At 44.0% G+C, this 25,798-nt stretch overlaps 1 protein-coding gene across 1 annotated transcript; it reads left to right on the top strand.

The window, feature by feature from the left end:
* The first annotated feature begins 274 nt into the window (after positions 1 to 274).
* On the top strand, positions 275 to 25,798 carry IBSP (integrin binding sialoprotein). Its single transcript, XM_053257348.1, has 6 exons — positions 275 to 352; positions 5,306 to 5,356; positions 5,454 to 5,525; positions 10,173 to 10,244; positions 22,961 to 23,083; positions 24,796 to 25,798. The coding sequence occupies exons 1-6, from the start codon at positions 299 to 301 to the stop codon at positions 25,384 to 25,386; spliced, it is 963 nt and encodes a 320-aa protein (XP_053113323.1). The 5' UTR covers positions 275 to 298; the 3' UTR covers positions 25,387 to 25,798.

Consider the following 25,798-nt stretch of genomic DNA (forward strand, 5'->3'; position numbering starts at 1 on the left):
ACAAGCAGAAGGTTGCCGGTTCAAATTCCCGCTGGTACTATATTGGGCAGCAGCGATACAGGAAGATGCTGAAAGCCATTACCTCCTCATGCTGCGTGGGAGGAGGTAATGGTAAACCCCTTCTGTATTTTACCAAAGAAAACCACGGGGCTCTGTGGGCACCAGGAGTCGAGATCGACTTGACGATGGCACCCTTTACCTTTACCTTTATGAGTGAAAGCCAGCGTGATGCATCAGCCTTCCTATATAGATGGTTAACAAATGATTTCCCTTCTTTTCATTTCCAGAAGTCAGAAAAATGAGGACAGCACTAATCTTTGTCTGCCTCCTGGGAGTAGCTTGTGCCTTCTCAGTGAGTACAAATAACAATTCTTTACTTACCACTCGATTAACTGTAATGGTTCACTTGTGCAGCGTTGAAAGGCTCCACTCTGTTGCTGTTTAACTGTATTTCAACTGCTGTCCAACTGTTGCTATCCAGCCTCATTGTATTGCTGATCATTTTTGACAGTATATTTTAATTATTAATTATTGTTACCATTTTCATTTATTCTCTGTAAGTTTCATAGCTGTAAGTCCCTTTCAGCTCTTTTGTATGTGGAAAGGTAACTGATGCATTCTTTAACTCAGTTGGTCAGTCAATCAAGAACTCACCTTGCTGAGTGAAGCAGATATCTTCATCAGTGTTGATATTTTTAAAAAAGTCGTTTCAGGCAGTATTACATAGGAGCATAGGAAGCTGCCTTATAGTGAGTTAGACCATTGGTCCATCAAGGTCCGTATTGCCCGTACTAATAGGCAGCAGTTCTCCAGGGTCTCAGACAGGGGTCTTTTCCCAGACCTACCTGTGTTATCAGGTAATGTCTGAGCTTGCCTGGTGTGTGATCGCCCAATTATTCAAGCATCAGAGGAGACAGGCTTCTTAAGGAAAACTTAGTTTACTTTGCAAAGTGCAGCTCTGAGGAATAGGTTCCCAGAAATACAGAGCAGCCTAAAATGGTGTTTGCATCAGCCTTTTTTTAGGGTACAGACACAAAATGGCAACCTCAAGCAATAGCACCATCCTGGCTAGGTTGACCATCAGCACATTACAAGAGCAGTATTTCAGCATTACAAAAGAGTCTTAGAAGTAACATAGGTATGCAGCCCTCCCTACTAGGCTAAACTCTTGTCTCTAAATTAGCCATTCCTGCCCCAATCACTGGGCCCTGGGAAAGGTCCAGTGTCTTCTTGGATTGTTACAACAGGCATGAAAGTAACAAGGGAACGTGAAGAGGCTATTGAGAGTGCCGTGGGAAAGCGATTAAGGCGGCGTCAGCAGTCTATGCGCAGGCTGACAGGAACAGCTTTCTATGCAGACAACTTAAGATGGCGTTGCTTAGGCTAACTATAGTTAACCAGAAATAAACACTCTATATTGCCAGTAACATCTGGAGATGCCAGGGATTGAACCTCGGGCTTTCTGCATTCAAAAGCGGATGCTTCACCACTGAGCTATATCCCCACATATGACAAATCAGAATTTGCATTTACTGCACCTGTCTGCTTGTTCATTCATTCATTTGCTCATTCATTCATTTCCAGATCTATATCCTGCTTTTTGGCCCTCTCTATAATATAAATGTAATACCTACAATTGCCCCTGTTCAGTTTTAGTCTTCAGTATAGCCCCACATAACAACTAGTGGCCCTCAATTCAGTGAGATGATGAGGATAGTAGGGATGTGCGAAACGTTTCGGATACAAAACGTTTTGTATCCAAAACAGTCTGTTTCGGGTGTTTTGTAGACAAAACAAAACACCCATTTTCCAGATCCAAACGTTTTGTATACAAAACAAAACGTCCCTGTTTTGGCTACAAAACGTTTTGTTGTTTCGGACCTCCATTTTGTAGTGATCTCTGAGTCAGTCTCCATTTTGTGTTTGACATCTCTTTGAATTTCCCACCCTTCCAGCCTTCTGATCGGTGACCTAAATCATGGGCTGACCTGCTGACAATTCCCTCCTTGTTCCCCATTGGCTCTTTTGCTTCTTCCCACTCTTTACTGACCCCACATTGGCCAGGGGAAGGGTTGCTAGCCCATGGGGTGCTGGGTTCTGCTGTTTCTGTGGTATTCTGAGTGTAGATTCTCTGGTAGCATATGAGAGTGGATTCTTGTTTTTCACTGAAAATCTCATATGCTACCAGAGAATCTACAATGAACACCTGAGAAACAACAAAACCCAGTAACCCACAGGCTTGTGGGTATGGGGGTGGTTGGCACCCTATGTGCACTACACAACCCCTCACTCTGGACAACCCCAGTACCCCCCAAGTGGAATTATGGGGCTGCTGAAACCTCCATTATTCCCTATGGGAGAAATCTTAAAGACACGTAAACTTCAACCACAAAAGATCAGCCCTTTGCCCAATTCCTTTGAAATAATTCTGGAAGTTTCCCTGCCCCCATTGGGCACTACCACCCACCACACTCTGCTCTGGGTCATCCCTTTCCCCTTGAATTGAATCGATACATTTGCTGGAATCCCCATTATTCCCTATGGGAAAATTCTTAAAGATGTGTAAACTTTAAAAAAAAATCACACAAAAAAATCAGCCCTTTGCCTAATTCCTTTGAAATTTGGGTGGTAGCTTCCACCCATTGGACACTACCACCACCACCCACTCTTTTTGTCCTGGGACCCTTTTTAAAAATCCAAATCGATTCGGATTCAGATTTGGAAAATTTGGCCAACTTTATTAATTTATTTATAGATATGTAAACCACTTTGGGAACTTTAGTTGAAAAGCGGTATATAAATATTCGCCGTATCTGTATCTGTACATCTGTATCCATATCAGTTATGTGCATAGATGACTGCCATTGTGGCACCAGATAAAAAAATTAAGAGGGGCACCGGAGGAGCAAAGTGCATGTCTGGATGGGTGAGCTATGTCCCAATACTAGATTTCTGAAACAGAAATGGGGGGCAGGTGGAGAGGTACTAATTTTCTAAGTGAGAGCTTGCCACCCCTCCCACACATCAACTGGGGCATCAACTGGAGCATGAAAAATAGTTAACTTGAGCTCATCAAGGGGATTTGGAGCAGGGGGTTATCAATATGCTAATGACAATCTATGTCCCCATCACACCCTTAGCAGGAAATGGCATGGTCTCCCCCCAATGCGGTAATGAGATGGATGAGGGATAATAAATTGAAACTTAATCTAAACAAGATGGAGGTACACATGATAAGGGGTCATAATTTGAGGGATGTGGAAGGACTTCCTGTTCTGGATGGGGATGCACTCCTCCCAAAGGTTTGGGGGTGCTTCTTGGGCCCAGGCCTCACCCTGGCATCTCAGGTTGAGACTATGGCCAGGAGCGTTTTCTCTCAACGTTGGTTGACATGTCAGCTGCCTTGAATATAATTATCTCAAAACTGTGGTGCACTCATTGGTAACTTCTAGGCTTGACTACTGCAATGTGATCTATGTGGGGCTGCCTTTGTATGTAGTCTAGAAACTTCAGGTAGTTCAAAATGCAGCAGTCAGACTGGTCTTCGGAGTTTCTTGGAGAGACTTTGTCGGGGCCCTGCTGTGCACGATGCCATAGACTTATCTGTCCCCGAGTTTGCTCCAGCAGTGGTGGGAGCCCCTTCCTTTTTTGGCACTGACAAGTCTGGAGCCGATTTTGAGCCAGTGCTGGGCTCCTAGCCTAGCTAGGAACACCTCTCAAGGGAAAAGAGATCCTAACCAGGCTGGGAGCCCAGCACTAATTGAAATTCTCACGTGGCTCCGTTTTTGAGAAGTTTCAGACAGCGCTGGGCTCCCAACCTGACTGGGAAAGCCTCTCCCTTGCAAGCAGGGAGAAACCATCCCAAGCAGACTACAAATGTGGCGCTGGCTGAATGTTACTTCCAAACAGGGCACGGGGCCCCATTTGCTAACATTGCCATACCGCCTGCATCTGAAATCAGATGCAGGGGTGTGGCTGGGGCACTGGCACAGCCCTAGGGCATGGTAGCTCGGGTTCTTTGAACCCATTCGCTCAATGACCGCTAAGCCCCTGCCTGGGAGAGTGTGGATATGTCTCTGGGCAAAAGATGAAGTGCTGGTAATTCCCTTTAAAGCCCTAAATAGCCTACAGCTGGATTACCTGGGAGGCTGTCGATAAGTGCTGGTAATTACCTTTAAAGCTCTAAATAGCCTAGGACTGCGTAACCTGGGAGAGCACAATGGCCAGGGTGCATGTGTGGCAGCCTCCAAAATGGCCACCGCCACCGGAGAAAGGGCCAGAACAGCCGCAAAGCAGGCCAAAACATCAATTGGAAAACTGGGGGAACCAGTGGGGGGAGGGGTAAATGGCAGAGACACACCCCAGCCATGGCAGAAGCCCCCAAGGCCACCAGATCTGGCAGTGAGTGTTTAAATTAGAAAAAAAAACAAAACCCTTTAGAACCCGCAAATCAAATTTGAGCCAAGCTGGGCGGGGGTGTTGTTTGGGGGGCTCAAAACCAAACATGCCTAGTTTGGTTTAAGTCCAGTTCAGACTTGAACCAAACCAGGCAAATCAGTTTTGTGCACACCCCTGTAACCCAGACTACCTGCTAGTGTGCAAGCTCAGGCTGCTTCCAGCCCAGCGGCACACAGAGATGGGTGTCTATTGTGCCCAGCTCCTGAGGAAATCCCCCAATGCATTACACATGTCACATGGTGCATTGTGGCATCCCTGAGGGCTGGGATGCATCGTCCCAGCCTCCGGAGTTGTGTGCTGTGCCACTCAGCTCTGCTCATCCGGGAGCGCAGTACGTGCTCCTAGCAACATGGCCGCAGTCATCTGGGGTGAAGGTGAGTTTAACCAGCTTCCCCGCCCGCTGTCCCACCTGCCCAGTTGTGTGAACGACCTCACTGTCTATTCTGAAGCAGTTCTCCCAGATCTATGATGAGGGTCTCTGCTGGTCCTACTAGTTCCCTTGAAGGGTTCCTTTTAAACTGAGGTTTTAGAGAATGAATCTGGAACATTGTGGAAATTATGTAGTGCTGGTGCAATTAGGTTTCAAGGAACCCTGGGCCAAAGTCCTGCACTGAGCCCCCCACCCCCCATGGTGTACTCTGCCCCCAAGATTATGGGCAGTGGCTCTCTAGTGCTGTCCACCAACAAAAATAATCATCACACAAACCAAAAAGCAGGGGAGAAAGAAACACAGTACTATTCAGAGAAGCTGTACTTCTCAGCAGCCACTGAAGTTTGCACCCTAACCCAGATAAGCAACTACAGAAAGAAAACAACACTCTAAGCTGTTTTTTCCCTTCCCTTGTAGGTAAAAAACTTCAGAAGAAGATTTAAGGCAGCAGATTCAGAAGAAAATGCGGTATACTGTCAATGTCATCATATTATTTCAGTTTTAAATATGTGCTGATATCTTCTTTAAATTCAACTGTTGATTTTTCTTTCTTTCTTTCTGATAGGTATTCAAAAACAGATTTAGAAATTTCCTTTTTAGATATCCCTACTTCTACCCACCCATGAAAAGATTTCAGGTAAATACAATCTCTTTTTAAAAAATGGAATAAGCTCCAAAGCTAGAAAATAAATTTAAAAATGCTAACATTGATTTTAAAGATGTGATACAGAGAGTAGTGCAGAAGTTGAGCTAGAGGACCTTTTAGTGTCAATGAATAATTGTACAATAGTGCTTAGGTTCTTAGAATTCTGAAACAGAACTCGGAACTCGGACTGGCATCCTGCTTTGTGGGGAGGGGGCGGTCCAGTTCGAATTTGGACTGGCCGAGCCGGCTCACACATCCCTGCATTCTAGTTCTTGCTACTTTTACTTCTAACCCCCACCTTAAATGTGCAAGAAGATGGTGCAATTATTATATACACAGGCCAACATCCTATTTAATGAAGCATTGGTGCTAGGTGCTGCTGATGGGTTTGACAAACATAAACACTGTACCAGCACTTGCATGATCAGGTGTATGTGTGAATTTTGACGATCTCCCTTTCCCACAAACATTCTCTGTGCCACTCGAAAGTATGTCCCTGAGGGTTAGTCATGCACCCTTCAGGGACATATTTTCTTGTGACACACAGCACTTCCAGGGTAAGGGGAGGTTGTGGAAATTCACCACCACCATTACCACCTGCATGAACACCTGCATTCATCAGGAACTCAGACTGGCACTTGGATGGTCAGGATACTGGCCACTATTTTAATACATATGCAGCAATTTCTTATGGACACATTGTTATCATCTTCTTTTGACTGTGAGAAAGTGATACAGGGAGCTGCTAATTACATGTTTTCAAGGACGGCTCATATAAGAAGCTAAAAACTGTCTTGCTTCTTGGCAGGATAGTGGTTTGGCATGTCTTTCGGACACAAGGATATTTCTGTTCCAATCTATGGCTTCATGGCATCAGAGAAGAACCCTTTTCATGTCTCTTTTGTTTGTCTCCTATTTAAATTGGTCAGGACAATAGACATACAGCCCAAATACCTGTAGGTGTTTGGACGATTTTCTGATTGTTAAATGTAAGGCCTATTTGACCCCTACTGCTTGGGATGAGTAACGTTTTTTGGTCTATGATGCAGAACATTATTACAACATTTCTGGTTTGCATAGAGGATGGAGGGCATTGACCTTGGTCAAAGTTGTGCATTGAGAGCATCACCGAGGTGGAGCTCGATAAGTGAGCTGAAAAGTATGATCCAGCCCATCGCACTAGGGTCTGAAGGCATATGTTGCTCCACTACTGAAGCTAAGCAAGTCTGGCTTTGTATGAGCTAAACAGATGGAAGCCTGCATGGCAACCATTTTGTAAGCCATTCCGAATTCTTTGATTGAAGAGTGGATGTTGGGTGGTGTAATTTCTTTTACGATGCAATGAGGAACAAATTTATTTGTTTATTTGTTTATCACATGTTTATAGCACCTCACATGCAAGTCCCTGGGCAGTTCACAAACTAAAAACACCATTAAAACATTAACACAATTAAATCAGTTTAAAATACAGATAAAAACTCAAAAATCTTAAACTTTAAAACTATAAACAAATAGCCCGATTAAACAGGTATGTTTGCAGGTCCTTCTTAGAAACATCCAGAGAAGGGGAGGCTCTAATTTTGTTAGGAAGTGTGTTCCAAAGTCCCAAGGCAACCCTAGAAAAGGCCCAGTTTTGAGTCATCACCAAGCCAGTGGCAACCGCAATCTGACCTCGCCAGATGATCTGAATAGGTGGCAGGGTTCATGAAGAAGAAAGTGTTCTCTTAAATACTTTGGGTAAGTTTCCCAGCAGCTTGTCCACATCCTTGGGAGTCACAAACTGAAACTGATCCAATTTAACCATACAAGAGGAGCTGAAAGACACCTCCACTGTAGGCTCTGCAGGAGCTGCAGAATAGTTCAGCTCAAATACAAGATATTTTATCTGCAAAACACTAATTAAAAATGTCACAATGGGTAACTGATGGATCCAAATTCTCATTCAAGGGAGGAAGGGCATGTATTAGCCCTCTCACAACCCTAGGCAACTCTGCTGGACATGAGTTTACAGAAGCAATGTGGGCAGAAAATAATTGCTTCTTTGCTGCACACATTGCTTCTTTGCTGCATGCCTAGAACTTCAAATACGCTCTGTGTTGTAATCTGTCAGATTTGAGCCGAGTCTTTCTCCACTTGCACTCAAGCCATCTACCTTGCCACCATAGTTCTTCTGTATATATCAAGGGGCTAATTTAGAAGCAGTTCAGATAGGGTGCTTAGGGGCAATCATCTACCACCCTAGTAAGTTCATTAAGTCTGAACCAGGGCATCGACAGAATTGCTAGCAGAACCAATCTTAAAGTCTTCCAAGACATCTTGGAATCCTATTGGATCCAATAGCCTTTTCAGGCAAACCATCCTAATAGGTCCTTCACCCCTGCAGAGGAGGGAGGTGGCTTTGAGTCTAACCTTAAACAGAAGGTTGTCCATCCATGACAATGTGGAAATCACAGGAGTCCCCACCCATGGAACACCATTCTGAGAAGAGCAAAAAACCAAATCGAGCGTGTGACCAGTAATGTGCGTTGGTCCAAAGACCAATTGGGATAGGCCCATAGTTGTCATGGTCACTATGAACGCCTGAGCTGATCCTGACAATTTGTTTCCAAAGTGAACATTAATGTTTCCCTGAACTATCCGATTGGGAGACACCAACACCAACTCCACAACCAAGTCAAGGCAGCTTACAGAATCTTCATCCAATTTATCTTTATTACAATATTATATCTATCTATTGGTTTATGAGTGCCTGCCAAGGCTTGACTGAAAGTTCACCAAGGAGAACTTTCAGCCAGATTTTTTTGGGGGGTTGAAACGGACTGACTCCTTTCACCTTTTGCTTCAACAGTTTTGTGGCAATGGTGGCAGCAGCACTCCCTGCAGAGGCCACCATTTTTCACGCTGCCAGTTTTCACATTCACACACACCCAGGGGCGTTCGTTGAAGTCCAGTACTCACGGGATTGAAGGGGGGGCTCCAAATGGCTCCTGGGGTTGCCCCACATCATGTGCGGCCCACCTGCCATGCCCGCTGGCCAATCTTCTGTTCTGCAGTGGGAGGTTGGGGGCTGACAGCCAAGCGGACTTGGCTGTCTGTGGCCAGCAGTGTCAACTAAGGCACTGGGCCTGGCCCGGCCTGCCTGGCTACTCGCACCACTTGCATCTGCACAGCGTGACCCACGAGCATTGCAAACGTGTGACGACACGTATTTTCAATGCTCGTGCCCTTGCAGTGTGACCCACGAGCATTGCAAATGTGATGCCACATGCTTGCAATGCTTGCGTAGCAAATATATGACATCACACGCTTGTGACATTCACACTGTGCAGGCACGAGCTTTGTGATTGATCAGCCAGGCCTAGCCAGGCCCAGCCCAGGATAATTGGCTTAGCTGCTGTCATTGCCTCACCGTGCAGGTCAGGGCGGGCATTGTGGGGTGACAGAGGGCCTCACTGGGGGGGCTAACCCAGGGGGGCCCTCCAGATCTACAGATCTGGGCTACAAAAATATCTACGTGCACCACTGATGCTGTAACTCCCATCAGTAAGTTCCATGCTTCTCAAAGTATTGCATATCTGGGTATCTAAAAGAGTGCCTTCTTCATTATGAGCCCCACCACCCATTGAGGTGATCTGAGGAGGTCCGTCTCCAGTTACTGCCAACTCGTTTGGTGGCTACACAGAGATGGCCCTTCTCGGTCACTGCCTCGAGATTGTGGAATGTGCTCCCTGCTGAGATACGATCCTCCCCATCTCTGGCAATTTTCAAAAAACACCTGAAAACCCATCTTTTCACTCAAGCTTTCTCAGCTTCCTAAATTTTGGGGGTTTTAATATCTGGGTTATTTTAAAATTAAAAACCTGATTTTGGGGTTTTTAATCACTGTAATTGTTTAATTGTTGTTTTAAAATGTTTTTAAATTGTTAATTGTTATGTTGTTTTTTAATTTGTTTTAGCTCTTTACTGTTTTAGTGGTTTGTTTTAATTGTAAACCACCCTGAGCCATTTTGGAAGGGTGGTATACAAATCAATCAATCAATCAAATAAATTAATAAATAAATGCAGATATCCCCTCACATTTTTGCTACCTGCAAATAGGGTGGGCATTTCAGCTCAGCCCTAGCTGTCTGCTATTGCTTACTTTATTTATTAGGTGCTCAGAGCAACATATAAGGGCATTCTCCTGTTTTATCCTGAAAACAAACTGGTGAGATAGATTAGGCTAAGAGATGGTGACTGGCTAAGACTCACCCCAGTGACCTTCATACTAAACAAAAACCTGAACTCAGGCCTCGGTCCAAGGCCAACACACAATGCACGATGCCACACTATCTCTGTCTCTCTCTAGTTTGCTTATAGGTGGGTGATTCAAACACTGCAATAACGGTTTCCCTTAGGAACCCAATGATGTTGTGAATTTCTCTGTTTCCCGACTGTATATACTTCATTTCTCCGAAGTGTATCAGAGGAAGGGCTAATGATAGGTTTCTGTAGTACTATATAGTTTGCATTGACTTAAGTGGGAATCACTTAAATGTTCTAGAGCACAAAAAGCTGACTGCTTACGTGTGTGTAAGCATTCAGTGGTATTTTATTACTGAAATACGGGAAATGCCTCCAAATGGTCTCTCTTTTTAGTCCAACAGTGACTCATCTGAAGAAGGCTTTGGTGGTGATAGTTCAGAAGAGGAGGAGGAAGAGCAAGAAGGGGTAAGAAACTTGTTTGCCTCTGGCAAAACAAACCAAGGAGCATAAAAAATAGCCATGATTGTTTTTATAGACTGTGAATATCCATGGTGAGGATTACTAACTGCCCACAAATTTCCACTCTGGTTGACTGCAGTATTTTTTAAGCTCCATGTCCTCAAAACAAGAAGTACCAGTTGAAGGCACAGTGCAAACTTTCAGGATCCAAGTATTTAGAGACAGATTTGGCTTTTGTCCATTCATACAAACACGCCAAGTGTTGTAGTCCTGCAGAGAAACATTAATAATATTTTGTTCATCAGTAGGACACTGCTACACGTTGGGGCTATGACCACTTTCTCTAATGGCTTCAAAAGGGGATTCGACAGAGGAGAACTGGCTGTTAAACATGATAGCTACATTGAACCTCCAAGGTCAGATGCAGTGGCTGACATTCAGAGCACAAAGCGTTCGTGGGAGGATGTTGGGCAAGCACAAAACTGTTCCGCTAGCTAATTGTTCTAAGACCGGAGTTTGCACCACTGCAAGCATGCTTCTGGTTGTGCAATACTTGTGTGCAGCACAAATGAGGCAAACACCTCCTTTGTTTTGATGGGAACTTGTGTGAAAGAGCTCTGCAGCACTATAACACCCCCATTCTTTAGTTAACTTCTTGTGCTACCTAAAATTTGCTCATTCCACGAGCACTCCATTGCTCTGGATGTAAGCCAATGTCCCTCTGAAAACTAGTTAATTGGGAGTAGAGGAGGATTGGGAATAGTTAAGTGGGACAGAGGAGGAGGTTACTGTCTTCCTGCTCTGCTTCTGGGCTGTTCAGAGACATCTGGTTGGCCACTGTGAGAAGCAGGGAACGGGACTAGGTAAAGTTCTGATCTGATCCAGAAGGGTTCTTTTCATGTTATTTAGTTATTATTGTGAGACTTACATCCTGTCTCCCCTGTATAAAACACCTTAAAGGCAGCTAGGAATAAACAATTTTAAAAAACCAAAAAACAAAGGCTGCATTCACATGCAATGGGGAACCAGAGCTGCAGGAACCTGAGGTTTCCTTACCATTACATCCAAACACGTGCAACTTTGATCCCATCTGTTGCATGATTCGAGCTTGTAGTGAGTTTTGCTGCTCAAAACTGAGGGTCCATGGAGCCTCTGTTACATCTGAATGCAGTAAAGGAGGCTGCATTTGGCCAGACTGATGTTGAAGGAGGAAGTGCCCTCTCTCCCTCTGTGATTGGTTGTGCGGGTTGTCCTTCAAGCAAAAAGGAAGTCCACAAAGCCAGATCCCCCTCCTCTCTGCAGTCTTACTGACTGCAGAGAGGAAACTTTCCCTGTCGTCTGAATGCCAACAGGAGAGCTGGGGGTGGAGGAGAGGAACCACAGGTCCATTGGACCTGTGGTTCTGTGTGACGTGTGAATGCAGCCAAAGATAAAACAATTAGGACAAACAAATTACAATAGCAGAGATTTAAACCAGCCACCATAGTACATACCATATGAGAGCAATCTTCTTCTTCTTCTTTTTTAAACACCAAACAGTACAGTACTCACTGAAAAGAGCCTGCTGTATCTCTCTGGGGAGTGCATTCCAGAGGAATGATGCCACCAGCAAAAAGACCTTGTATCTGGAACTTGCCAAAACAATCTCGATTAAAGGCAAGCCACAGATTAGATTCTTGGAATCCCATCAAAAGACTCTGGCAGGTTCATATGGGAGTAGGCAGCTCTTAAGTTTTTTGTGCTTTAAAAGAACATCTGTGAATGAATTAAGGCAGAAGTTCTCAAATTTGGGCCCCCAGTTGTTGACCATTATGACTGGGAATGATGGGAGCTGGAGCTGGAGCTCCAGCCTCTGCCATTGTGCAGACAGGTCCACAGAACCCGGCTGCCTTTCCCTGTGGAGCCGCCCCATCCAACCTAGCCATGCCTCTTGCATCTGACATCCAACACAGGGGGCGCGGCCATAGGCGGAAATGGGGCTGTGCAGCCCCGTTCGCAAGGTGCTTCAGCCAGTGCTGGGTTTCCAGCATGGCTGGAAGTGTCTTTCTCTGCCTCAAAAGGCAGAGATACACATTCCCAGCCAGGCTGGGAACTCAGCACTGGCTGGAATGCCCTGCAAATAGGGCTGCGTGGCCCCATTTCCGCATATGGACATGCCCCCTGTGCCTGACGTCAGACACAAGGGGTGTGGCTAGGGTGCCTAGGGGCTGCCACGGACGGTGCCTTCCTACATGCCGGAGGTGGAGTCAAACAAAATCTGGGGATCCAAGTTTGAGAACCCCTGAATTAAGGGAGGCCTTCACAGCTTGTGACCACAGCCCACCAGTCATGAACTGTGGCCACTCAGGCAATTTACACCTCTTCTCTTTTTGCAATCCCACGCAAACAGCAAGAACAGGAGGTTCACTGAACCCCCAGTAGGCAATCATAAATGGCTGGTAAGCTGCATTAGGTTTGGTGGCTCACAAGCTGCATTTGCCTTAACGACAGAGATTAAAAATGTGAAGTATTAGACACACATGGATACTCAGGAGATAAAATGATCCTAATGTATTACAGACTTTGTATTCTTAATAATAATAATAATAATAATAATTCAATTTCTATACCGCCCTTCCAAAAATGGCTCAGGGCGGTTTACACCGAAAAATAACAAACAAATAAATAAGATGGAACCCTGTCCCCAAAGGGCTCACATTCTAAAAAGAAACATAAGATGGACCCCAGCAACAGTCACTGGAAGTATTGTGCTGGGGGTGGATAGGGCCAATTACTCTCCCCCTGCTAAATAAAGAGAATCACCATGGTAAAAGGTGCCTCTTTGCCCAGTTAGCAGGGGTCTTGAAAGATAAGTAATCCAAGTAATCCTTATCTTCTTGAAAGATAAGTAATCCAAGTTGTACAAACCTTGAGTAAAATGTAGCTGAGTTTACCTTGTGGCTTCTTCAGTCATCCTGGAAGAAGATGGCAGGCCTGTGGCCAAAGATTTTGAAGTGAGGTACCCTACGTGGGAGTAGGGAAGGTGAGGGGAGGGCAAGGGGGAGGAGAGTGGATGGTATCCATACAAAACAGCAAGAACCTAAATGCAGGTAGCCTAATAAAGTACATTTAAAACTGAGCATCAGAATATTGCCTATACCATTTTGCTCATGGGGTAGTTCAGACAAAACCGTCCCACCTGGGCCGTCCCTAGGGGGGTGCAGGGCTGGGGGCAAATCAGCATTTGCAGGGCCTCCTTCATATGATTACAGAATCATACTGACTGATGACATATTGTGTAAACAGAGTGAGTGAGTGAGTTTGGACATGTCCAACCAGCTTGGACATATAGTGCATTTGTAAGGGGAAAGTTAAAAGCACAACACATGCCCCTTGCTTCACAGTTCTCACTCAAAACCTTCTGGATTGCAAACCAACTTGAGCGTAGTATGTTTAGTACAAAAAAAAATTGTTTGTTTATTCATCTATTTACAGTTAGCTCCACTTTCACAAGTGTGAAGTATGAGGTGTGATAGAGAGAACTCTTTCCGGCAGTTTTACTGCAGTAGGGGGGAAATTATTAAAAATCAATGGATTGTCCAATCCACTTCATACTAAATACACAGAGCTCTCCCCTACATGCTGCCCTACATCTGTGCTCAATACCAAAGCCCTATACTAAGTCATTCCAGGTGATCATCAGGATGAGGGAAAAGAGGATCTTTATGAAGACAAAGGGCAGATTCCTCCACATGGGAGTGGAATGATGGTTAGTGGGGGTGGGGGCTTCAGTTCCGGAAGTTTTTGTAATTTTCTGCCATGAAATAAGCCACTTATAGGACTTTTTCTGATGTTTTTAGAAACAAAATATTTAAAATATTAAAAATTAAGAGATTGTCCAATCCACTTCAAATTAAATAAGCAGTGAATCAGTGTGTTTTAAGCAACTTTTAAAAAATTGCAGAAATGGAGAAGCTCTTACTTCAACAGGGAGCACATTCCAAAGTTTCGGGTGGCAACAGAGAAGACCCATCCTTGAGTAGCCACCAGACAAGCTGGTGGCAACTGCAGGCAGACCTCTCCGCTGCTCTTCAGATGATCTCAGTAGGTAGCAGGGCTCATAAGAAAGAAGGCGTTCTCTTAAAAACTAAGCTGTTTAGGGCTTTAGAGGTAATACCCAGCAGCACTTTGTATTTTGCCCGGAACCTTATTGATAGCCAATGTAGTTCTCTTAATATAGGTGTAATACGGTCTCTTTGAGATGATTCTAGCTGCCACATTTTGTACCAACTGCAGTTTCTGGTCTGTGTACAAAGGCAGCCCCACATAAAGCACATGGCAGTAGTCAAGTCTAGAGGCTACCAGCAGCATTTGTACTACTGTTTTAAGGCCATTTATCTCCAGAAATGGACACATCTGGCTTGTCTGCCTGAAGCTGATATTAAGCACTCCTGGCTTTTGCCTCAACCTGGCACCTGAGAGAGGTTTGAATCCAGAAGTACTCAGTCCCAGAATGCACACACATTCCTTCTGGGGGAATGTAACCCCATCCAGAACAAGCAGATAAAAACGGACTCTACACTAGTATTGCAATTGCATGTGAGGGGCAGTTTGAATGAATCCCCCCTCCATGATCAATCATGAGGCTATGAGATGGCAGGCCAGGAATGGGATGGGGTGTACACTGTCACACCCCACATAACATGTACAGTAAATGGGGGGCTGGGGGGCTGGTTAGACACAGGGCCGTCCTTAGGGCAGGGTGACCAGGGCGATCGCTCCCAGCCCCGCGCTCCTACAGGCCCCACACCTGCCTCCTTGGCCTCCAGGTAGTGCAGGCTCTGAGGCACCTCCTCTGCGCTCCATGTGCCAGGGGCATGGGGCTGGCCAGGGTCAGGAGGCTTGCCTGCCATTGAAAGGCTCCCCCTACTGGGGCAGGCTGTCAGCTACAGCTCCCCCCACCTGACTAGTATCAGCTAGTTGGTGGGGGTGCGGGCCTTCCAGAGGCCTCCCTGCTGGCCTCCCTGAAGCTCTCCAGTGTGGGCTGGCAGACTGCCTGCCGTCAGTAGAGAAGAAAGGAGACACAATGGCCAGCTCTGGCTGCCCACCAAAGCACTGTGCACACCCCTTGCCCTGCCCTGCAGCCAATGTGCTGAGCCTGTGCCGTCCTCCTCCTCAGAGCTAGCAATGGAAGTTATGGGATTTCCCTTTTGTGGTTATCCCCTCCTTGTTTATTTATGGAATTGCTTGCTTTAGAGCTTTGATATTGGGCACAGATGCACCCAATAGGAGAGGAGAGCGGGTCTTGTGGTAGCAAGCATGACTTGTCCCCTTAGCTAAGCAAAGTCTGCCCTGGTTGCATATGAATGGGAGACTTGATGTGTGAGCACTGGAAGATATTCCCCTGAGGGGATGGAGCCGCTGCTCTGGGAAGATTCCAAGTTCCCTCCCTGGCTTCTCCAAGATAGGGCTGAGAGAGATTCCTGCCTGCAACCTTAGAGAGCCAGTCTGTGTAGACAATACTGCCAGTCTGTGTAGACAATACTGAGCTAGATGGACCAATGGTCTGACTCAGTATATGGCAGCTTCCTATGTTCCAGAACCATACATGTACGTGTGCTTTCCTCTACACAACGTCACCTGCTTTTACACAATAAATGAAGGCAAATTCACATATCAGACAGCTGGATGCACTGATGTCCACTCAATTTTCCAATAGTGTAATTAACTTCATCTTAACAGGAGTGTACAGAAATTCAACTTCAGGCAGACAAGCCAGCTGTGTCCATTTCTGGTGAAGGATGCTCTGGGCTGCCAGGAGCCTCCTCTTCTGTCCTTCTCCGGCTCCATCTGTAGGTCTTGTCAGAAGTCTCATGAGAGGGAACTTCAGACTCTTGCAAGACTTCCGATGAGATCCACAGCTGGAGCTGCTGGAGGAGGAAGGAAGGAAGGAAGGAGGTCTGGCTGGATAGAGGGGGGAGGTGGCAGCAGTGGTGGCAAAACTGGGATTTTGGTGGGCCTCCCCAGAAGGCTGGGAATCTCTTAAAAAACCATGGCTGTCCGAGGTAGAAAAGGGCAGTTGTCAGGTATGGACTACATCTACTCAGAAAGTACAATGGAACATAGTGGGACACTTGTCATTTTGACATTCAAATAAAGCCAAACATTTATTTTTATAAATACTCGAATGTCTAAGCACATATTGACCCAACAAACCGTAATGGTACTGAAGAAGCTGTTACAGACTATTCAGGTAAAATATGTGTTGTATATTTGTAAATATACAAATAGCATGTATACTAAGATACATATTTACTCAGGAGATTATATCGGCTCTCAGGGGGCCAACACAATCCTGAGGTAAACACAAATATGGAGAAGATGTAAATATACCCCAGGGCCCAGACCTATGTCAGGACCTCCATCTCTGTGGACATAATGCCCCTTTCTGTGCTGATGGGCTTATTTTCTGACTGAAGTGGGTCTTGTTGTAGATGCTTCTTTGGGCACAATCCAAATTAAGTATTTCTAAAGCCCATTGACTAAATGAGACTTAAGTGAGACCTATTTATTGCATTGGGGCTGAGAACCAAATGCTAAAGCTTCTCCTACCAGTTAGGGAGTAAACAGAGTAAACCCCTGCTAACTTGGCAAAGAGGCACCTTTTAATGTGGTGATTCTCTTTATTTAGCAGTGGGAGAGTAACTGGCCCTATCCACCCCCAGAACAGTACCTCCAGTGACTGTTGCTGGTGTCGATGTTATGATTCTTTTTAGATTGTGAGCCCTTTGGGGACAGGGATCCATCTTATTTATTTATTATTTCTCTGTGTAAACTGCCCTGAGCCATTTTTGGAAGGGTGGTATAGAAATTGAATAAATAAATAAATAAACAAACAAACTTCACATGTTTGGAGGGGAAAATGCTAAGAGAAGGCTAAACTGTCAGAAGAACAAGGGTGGCTTGGGGGTGGGGGAGACACAAGCACCCCCTCCAGAAAAGTGGCTTGCCCCCAGCCACCACTACCACCCATTCCCATTTCAGGAATCTAATTTGTGGGACATAATTTGGCCACCCATAAATGCACTTTGCCCCTTCTGTGCCCCCCCCCCCACTTTTGTTCTGGTGTCACCACTGCAGAAGAAGGCTAGACCTTCTTCCTGACATGTTAATTTTCTTTATGTAGGAAGGCTTCTCACACACACATACACACACACACACGCTGGATTCAGTTATACTATGAACCACCCTCATCTGCAGCCCAAAGTGGTACTGACAAATGTTTATATGATTTTAAAATTGTCTTAATCTACTGCTTGATTCTGCTAATATATAAACTGGCCCTTGGACATGCCTAACTTTCTCTGGATTGAGGCCAATTTCACTGAAGGAATTCATTCAACCCCATGGTCACATTAGGTGAGCTATTACATGAACAAAATGGCAGCATGTACACACGACAATGTGTTTGTTTGCCTAGCTTGTTGGAATCAGATCACAGACAGATTTGCTACCAGTCTTCATTGTTTCCCCCCTGAACCCAACCAGGTGTGTTTTATTTATTTATTTATTTATTTTTAAAAAGCTTAGTAGGTAATGGACAGATTCAAAAAAGTAATTTACTTAAATGAACTGTGTTATTCTGCACTGGGAGATGTGGCAACTCAACAGAGTTGAGTTGGAGCCGGAGAAGGACAGAAGAGGCTGCTCCTGGCAGCCCAGAGCATCCTCGGCACCCATGCAAAATGTGGAATCTGCCAGTCAGTGGGAAATATCTTACTCAGAGTCTTCTAAAAAATACCAAAAATAAAAATCAACCTTCCCCTGAGCATGTCTGATGTAAAAAGTAGTGCATTCATCTAACTTAAGTGGCAGGGTTGAATCTGTGTGTGTCACTTCTATTTAAATATTTGCAGAGACAATGATGGTAAATGCCTCTGTTTTCACAAAAAGCTGGGGATTGCAATATCCATGGTCCCTGTGGTATGATATCATAGTGTCATACAATGATATATTGGTATGATATGATGTAAGTTTCAAGGCCACAGTGAATGGAATCCCTGCTAACTGTGCAAAGACTCACCTTTTAAAGTGGTGGCTCTCTTATATGTGGTAAATAAATGGTGTTTTAGACTGGTAGCCACCTAATGGCGCAGTGGGGAAATGACTTGCCTAGGGAGCAAGAGGTTGCTGGTTCAAATGCCTGCTGGTATGTTTCCTAGACTATGGGAAACACCTATATCGAGCAGCAGTGATACAGGAAGATGCTGAAAGGCATCATCTCATACTGTGCGGGAGAAGGCAATGGTAAACTCCTCCTGTATTATACCAAAGAAAACCACAGGGCTCTGTGGTCGCCAGGAGTCGACATTGATTCACGGGAAAAACTTTACCTTTATACCCTTAGGGGAAAAAACTGTCCGTATTCAACCCAGTATAGTCTTCCTCCCAGTGGGTGTTGCTGGGATGTCCTTTGTGTTTCTTTCTAAAATGTGAGCCCCTTGGCAACGCGGAACAATTTTCTTATTCCTTTTGCTAAGGAAACCATTTTGAGAACTTTTTTGTTGTTGAAAAGTTTAATCATCATCAATGGATGATGGATGCTTTTCAACACAAGTTCTCAAAGCAGTTTACATAGAAATATAATGGAAATTATAGGGCTTACAATCTAGAAAGCAATATAAGATAGACACCAATAACCAGTAAAGGGGTGCTGTGCTGGGGTTGGAAAGGGACAGCTGAATAAGAGAATCATCACCTCAAAAGGTGCCTCATTGCTCAGTTAGTACCAAGCTTGGCTTCTTTGGACAGGGACTTGTTCCACCACTGCCATGGAATTGGAACTAAGAATGACAAAAGCACCCGTTGAATGTCCAAAAGCAGCACCTTGATTATGTATACATGACTTGCCTTTCCATCCTTCTTAATAATGCCTGGCCTCCAGTGCTGCCATGAGGACTGGATCTCCAGATGCCTCTCCAGATGTCAGAAATGATGGCAGCTGATAGCTGGAGACTTCTGTATCTTGGGATGATGCTGATTCACTCAAGGCTCCTGTATCAGCTGGTTGTATGTTACCAGTTGTGTACAAAATCAAGGTGTTGTTTCTGAACATGCAAAGAGTGCCATTTTTGTCTCAGTTCCAGCTCCATGGTTCCAGTCTTGGCAATGTCCCAGCCTTGACAAAGGCAGAGCCTCAGCAATGTTTAAATAAACTCAAATCACTATAATTGCTGTTTTATAGAGGTTAGGATGCCCTCTCATTGCTATCCAAGTCGCCAGCCACACCATGCAATTTTGCAAGCCCTCTCAACAGAGAGGAAAATAACCTAGGTTTTGACTGGCATCACATTACATCTTATTTTAAGTGCCTTAACCACTTGACCCTACGAAGTGTTGTAGAAGCACATAAGTGCTTGGCTTATTCTGACTAACAGCGATGCCAGGGCAATCACATTTTGCCAGTGTTGCAGTCAGGTTATGCCAGCATAACGGGCAGCCATGCCAGTGCAAATGTCTGAGATCTAGGTTTATCCAGGACTTAAAATCCACTTTCCCAGTGAATCCTTCAAATATCAGGATCCTCAGTGAATCCTTCAAATATTAAATATTAAGAAGTATTAATATAATTTGATGGCAGTTGCAGCAGAAAGTGTCCTACTCTAATCTCTCTCGCTACAGTTCATTTAAATAAGTCAATTTAATAACAGACCAGGGTATACTTTATACAATTTTTCTGTGCATCTATAATTTAACACAGGGGTTCCCAACCTGTGGTACTCCAGGTGTTACTGAACTACAACTCCCATCATCCCCAGCTACAATTTACTGTGGCTGGGGATAATGGGAGTTGCAGCTCAGCACCACAGGTCAGTATTAAACAACTTCAAGCAGTGGAATACAGAGGTGATTTCCAGTGGCAAACGTAGTGGAAATGGGCATTGAGCCCTTCTTGCTTCTAAGGTGTTCATTTTGTTTTATTTTTTGGCAATCCTCTCTTCACCCGCAGCTTTTCTCCAAGTCAGGATTCTAAGTCCTCCAAATCCTCCAAGTCAGGATTCTGGATCTGTGTTTTCTGCATCATTAATAGGAAAAACAGCTGGGGGAAGAGTTTGTAGACAGAGGCAGGGGGAGAGTTAAGGACTGCCCCCCTACTTGCCATCTCCCCATGGCAAAATGCTCCCTCCTTACTTCGCAGCAGTTCAACAGAAACTTGAGAGCCTTCCCAATGTGCGGTTCAAACCTCAGTTTCATTCTGAGCACTCACTGCAAACTTTTGGAAGCCTTCATAAAACTGCATTCTTGTTAGGGATTCATTACCTAGAACAAATAATAATTATCCTAATCCACACATTAGAAAAGGGAAATGTTTCAGCTTTTATCATTCTTTTAAAAGGTAGTTGAAATGTGTTAACTAATCCATTTTATGCGATCTTGAATATACTGGCTGGTATCCAGACTAACACTGCACTACTGCACACATGCCTCCTGCTGTGAAATCTCATCCTTGGTCCATATATGTTGCAGGGAGTTATTGTTGTTGTTGTTTTTGTTGTCACTACGACTACTGCTACAAATATTTATATGCCACCTTTCAGCAAAAAGTTCTCAAAGTCGTTTACGCAGCAAGAAATAGAAGATGGTTCCCTGTTCCAAAAGGGTTCACAATCGGAAAATGAATTATGCAAAGTGATCCTCTATCCTTGTGCAAGAACAAAGCTTGCACAAGAGGACCAAAAGAGCAAGAGAGTGAGCAACTTTGGGCATCTGCTTACTATATGACCTTCTTGCATGTGTGCATCTTTGTTCGCTGGACTAGTGCAGAACTATTTGGATGGCATCCACCTTTTAAAATAGTGTATAGGTCTATATCGGGCAGGAGCGATATAGAAAGATGCTGAAAGGCATCATCTCATACTGTGCAGGAGGAGGCAATGGTAAACCCCTCCTGTATTCTACCAAAGAAAACCACAGGGCTCTGTGGGTGCCAGGAATGGACACTGACTCAACGGCACACTTTACCTTGATCATACTGCCTGCCAGTGTGTGTGCCACTCTCTTTCATTCATATACACCCTGAAGAAGGCAACCCTGTTGCCTCTGTTGAGAGACTCAAGGCAGCAAGCTGATACCTTTTATTTCCTAACTTTTGGTGAGAGTTCAAGTTGTTGAATATTACAGAGCTCTTCTTCATATAGTGCAGAAAAGAGCAGCTTTCTTATCTTATCTATATTCTTAATGATCTGATATACTTTTACCACAAACATTAGAAACACAATAGCGACAATCAAATCATACCTTTATTAGGATAAATAACAGATTAAAAGATGCAATATCTTAAGCAAGCTTTTAAATTCTATAGAACTCTTCATCAGGTTGGATGTTATGCAAAATGAAAAGGGGAATGGGGTAGCTGGACATAGTGAAATAGCCCTGAAAGTCTACAGCTTATAGCAGTCTTAACATGGTGGCGTGGTGAGGAAAATGTGTGACTAACAAGCAGAAGGTTGCCGGTTCGAATCCCTGCTGGTACCTATATCGGGCAGCAGCGATATAGAAATATGCTGAAAGGGATAATCTCATACTGTGTGGGAGTAGGCAATGGTAAACCCCTCCTATATACTACCAAAGAAAACCACAGGGCTCTGTGGATGCCAGGAGTCAAAATCGAGTTGACTTGACTTGACTTACAGGATCCTATCTGCCAACATGTCCCTATTTCCCCTTTTAAGAGAATGGGAAAAAGGGGAAATGCTGGTAGGTATGCAGGAGGAAGGCCGACTCATGTTGATTAGTCCCACTAAATGTTAGACACTTTCTCAGGCTGCAACCAGAGCTTCTGAAATGAAGAAGAGACAATATTAGCTGTTCTCCCATTTTTAGAAATTATAAAGTCCAGCTGTTGTTGAGAAATACAATAGCATTGATATGATATATGATATGATATGATATGATATGATATATTTGCACACCACCCCAAAATTACATCTATGGGCTGTTTACAACAACATAAAACAAAACAAAAATTAAAACATTAAATCAGTTTAAAACCACTATTGTAATTTTAAAAAGCTTGGGTGGATAAATGCATCTTCAGAGAGTTTTTAAAAGCTATTGGAAATGGGAAGGCTCTTATTACAGCAGGGAGCACATTCCAAAATCCATATTAGTAAAGGTAGAGATTATTTTCAGGTGGTACACTAGGTAATGAAATCAATACAACAGGGCATGTAACCAGTGTTCCCTCTAACAAGGATTCTCAGATATTGTTGACTACGGCTCCCAGAATCCCCAAGCAAATGCTATTGCAGCTGAGGATTCTGGGAGATGTAGTCAACAACATCTGGGAAACCCTGTTAGAAGGAACACTGCATGTAACCCCCACCCCCGAATAAAGTCCCATCTTCAGATGGCAGACACCATTTTCCTCCAGTTTCAAAATCCCTCTGCTGAATGGTGAAAAGTTCTGAAGAACCTAAAAACTTGCTTAAGATGTGCCTTTTTTGAGTCGGCCCTGATAAATTTATTACTTGATTGTGGCTTTTGGATTTTTTCCTAAAGGACCAACACGGCTATCTGTGATTTTTAAAAAGAAATTCAGTATGAAAAGAGAAGAGGCACAGCCCATTCTATAAACCTTTAAGATAGCAAAGACTTGGGTGTAATGTACTGTATCTCCTGGAACTGAAATGACGTTTGAAGTTGAAATGATCTATTGGTGATTAATATTTCTATAGGGGCAGTCCAATGAAGGAGAAAATGGAGGTGGAAAAGAGAGTGAAACTGAAGAAGTCACTACAGATGCTCCCACGGGCAAAGGTGCTGGAGGCAAGAATGGTGTTGCTAATGGCAAACCTCCTAAGCAGGTATTTGTTGACTTCTTGTACTCCTATGATCAGCTGTACAGGTCCCCATCTTCTTTCAGCAGTCTGTTCCTTTGAATCATCCCCTTCAGAGGCAGAGATACCAGCCAAGAAGCAAGTACAGGAGAATCTGCCATACTGGACCTCAGAGCCACTTTGGGGCTTGGCCCCAAAGACTGCAATCAAGTAGATCCATTAAATAAACAGGATTTACTCTAGTGTAAACATGCCTAGACATGCATCTCAGCCGTGCACATGTGACTGCAGGGGGAGGAGAAATATCTGGGTGGCCAGGTATAGGAGACCTGTAAACTCTAATAACAATCAGCGATCCTTGCCAAGCAGAAGTTCTTGCTAGTAGATTATTATTATTTTTTATTTATTCGGTTTATAGTTATTTATTCAATTGTCAAGGGACAGAGGCAATCCAGACACAGTGGCTGCTAGGGGTGTTCATGAGCCGTGGTTCGAGCACCTGTTCAGTGCTGCGGGGAGGGGGAAAGGGAGTGCGAGCTTTAAGTGAGAAGAGATCAAGTCCTTACCTTTTTGCCAGGCGCAGCTCGTCAGCTCTCCGGGGGGGGGGGGGGAGGCGGCTGCTTTAGGGTAAACGGAGGAGGCCGCAGGAGCCAGGTGAGTGGCAGAGGCGATTCCCTGCCATGGGGGCTGCTGGGCGGCATGGAGCACCGGCTCCGTTTACCTTAAAGCAGCTGCCGGCCACCCCCCCCCCCGGAGGAGAGCTGATGAGCCACACCTGCTTTTTGCATGATAGAATTAAAATATTAAGTCATTGGAAGGTCTGGAGAGCAGGTGTGGTGTAGTGGGCAGAGTTTTGGATTAGGACTGGGGAGACCTGAGTTCAAATACCCATTCAGCCATAAAACTCACTGGGTGACTCTGAGCCTATTGCTTATTACACTGCCACATCTACTTCACAGGGTTGTCATGAGGATAAACATAACCATGTACCATGCTCTGGGCTCCTCAGAAGAAAAAGTGTGTATATATGAGAATATAAAATATATATTCTCATATATATATATGAGAAAATAATATATATATATGAGAAAATAAAATAAAATAAATTATATATATATATATATGATTTTCTCATATATATATATATATATATATATATATATATATATATATATATATATGAGAAAATAAAATAAAATAAAATAAATTGTATAATGATTAAATGGGGATTCAGTTTGTTTGTTTGGTTGGTTGGTTGGTTGGTTGGCTGGTTTCTATACCGCCCTTCCAAAAATGGCTCAGGGCAGTTTACACAGAGACACAATAAATAAATAAGATGGATCCCTGTCTCAAAAGGGCTCACAATCTAAACAGAAACAGTTTAGCGTTAAGGACTTCACTTATTGCAGGATTGTGTGTTTATTTATGATGTTTGTTCATATTTTTCTGAACTTTATTTGTACAATATTTGATTCTGGGGATCAATATCCTGTTTTCCAGAATAATTTTTATGTAGAACAATTTACTATTAGAAAACCTTTGAGTTACCAAGTCACATTTAGGTGCTCAGGCTATTCATAGCTACAATTGTTTGGGATCACATATAATGATATAACAATTTATAGGTAAAGTTCTTAGGATTTGTCCCTAGTTTTAAAATCCTTAGTTGATTGCTTTTGTTCACCTTCATCTTTTTTTAAAAAACCTTTTCTCACATGGTTTTTAATGCGTTAATGCAGGTGCCAGTAAAAAAAGAGCCTGTTGAGAAACCTGGGAAAGGAGGTGAAAAGGACAAAGCTCCAGAAAAGGGTGGAAAGGAAGAGGAAGATAGTGATGAAAATGAGGAAGAAGAGGAGGAGGAGGAGGAGGAGAAAGAGGAAGAGAAAGTGGATGAGAACGGGAGCGGCTTCAATGGCACGAGCACAAACAGTACTGCAGAAGAGAATGGGAATGGGGGCAACGGAGAGGAGGAAGAGGAAGGCAATGAGGAAAACGGAGCCACCACCGCTGCTCCAACTACCCTGGTCACCACTGCTATCCCTACTGCAGTGTATCAGGAGCAATATGAAACCACCACGGAAGAACAGTGGCCCTATGAGAGCACCCCTGGAAATGAGGAGCAATATGACACTGCCACCGAAGATCCATGGGCTTATGATACAACCACCACCACTGGGTACGAAAATGGATACGAGACTCAAACAGATTACCGTGGCCATGAGAATGGGTATCCCCGAGGGGACACTTTCAGAACATATGAGGACGAGTATAGCTACTACAAAGGTCACGGGTATGATGTCTATGGCCAAGATTACTACTACAGTCAATGAAAAATACAAGCCATTTCTTGTGGTGCCTAATGATAATATTTTGCATGGCAATTGTTCACGAATGTCTACTCAGGAAGATGTATCACAATATAACATGGTGCCTGCTAAGCAAGAGAGAAGATTAATATCTGGCATTATTGCTGACCATGAAAATGTGCTCTTTTTGTATGTTTTTAAATGTGTGCTTTTGACCAGTATTCTGTATCTGTTGTGGACTTTTGTAGGGTTTGTAAGGTTTAAAAAAAATCATGGTGTCAAAGAATATTGTTTCAAATGGAATTATTATCAAACAGAAGATTATTGTATACTGTATATGCTCTGCCCTTGTTTTTGTATTAAAGCTAAGATGATGAGTTTTGAAACAGTGTACAGAGGATTTCCTAAGCAAGAATAAAGGAGGTTTAAACTGCTA

The sequence above is a fragment of the Hemicordylus capensis genome, chromosome 5 (assembly GCF_027244095.1).
Source record: "Hemicordylus capensis ecotype Gifberg chromosome 5, rHemCap1.1.pri, whole genome shotgun sequence".
NCBI lineage: Eukaryota > Metazoa > Chordata > Lepidosauria > Squamata > Cordylidae > Hemicordylus > Hemicordylus capensis.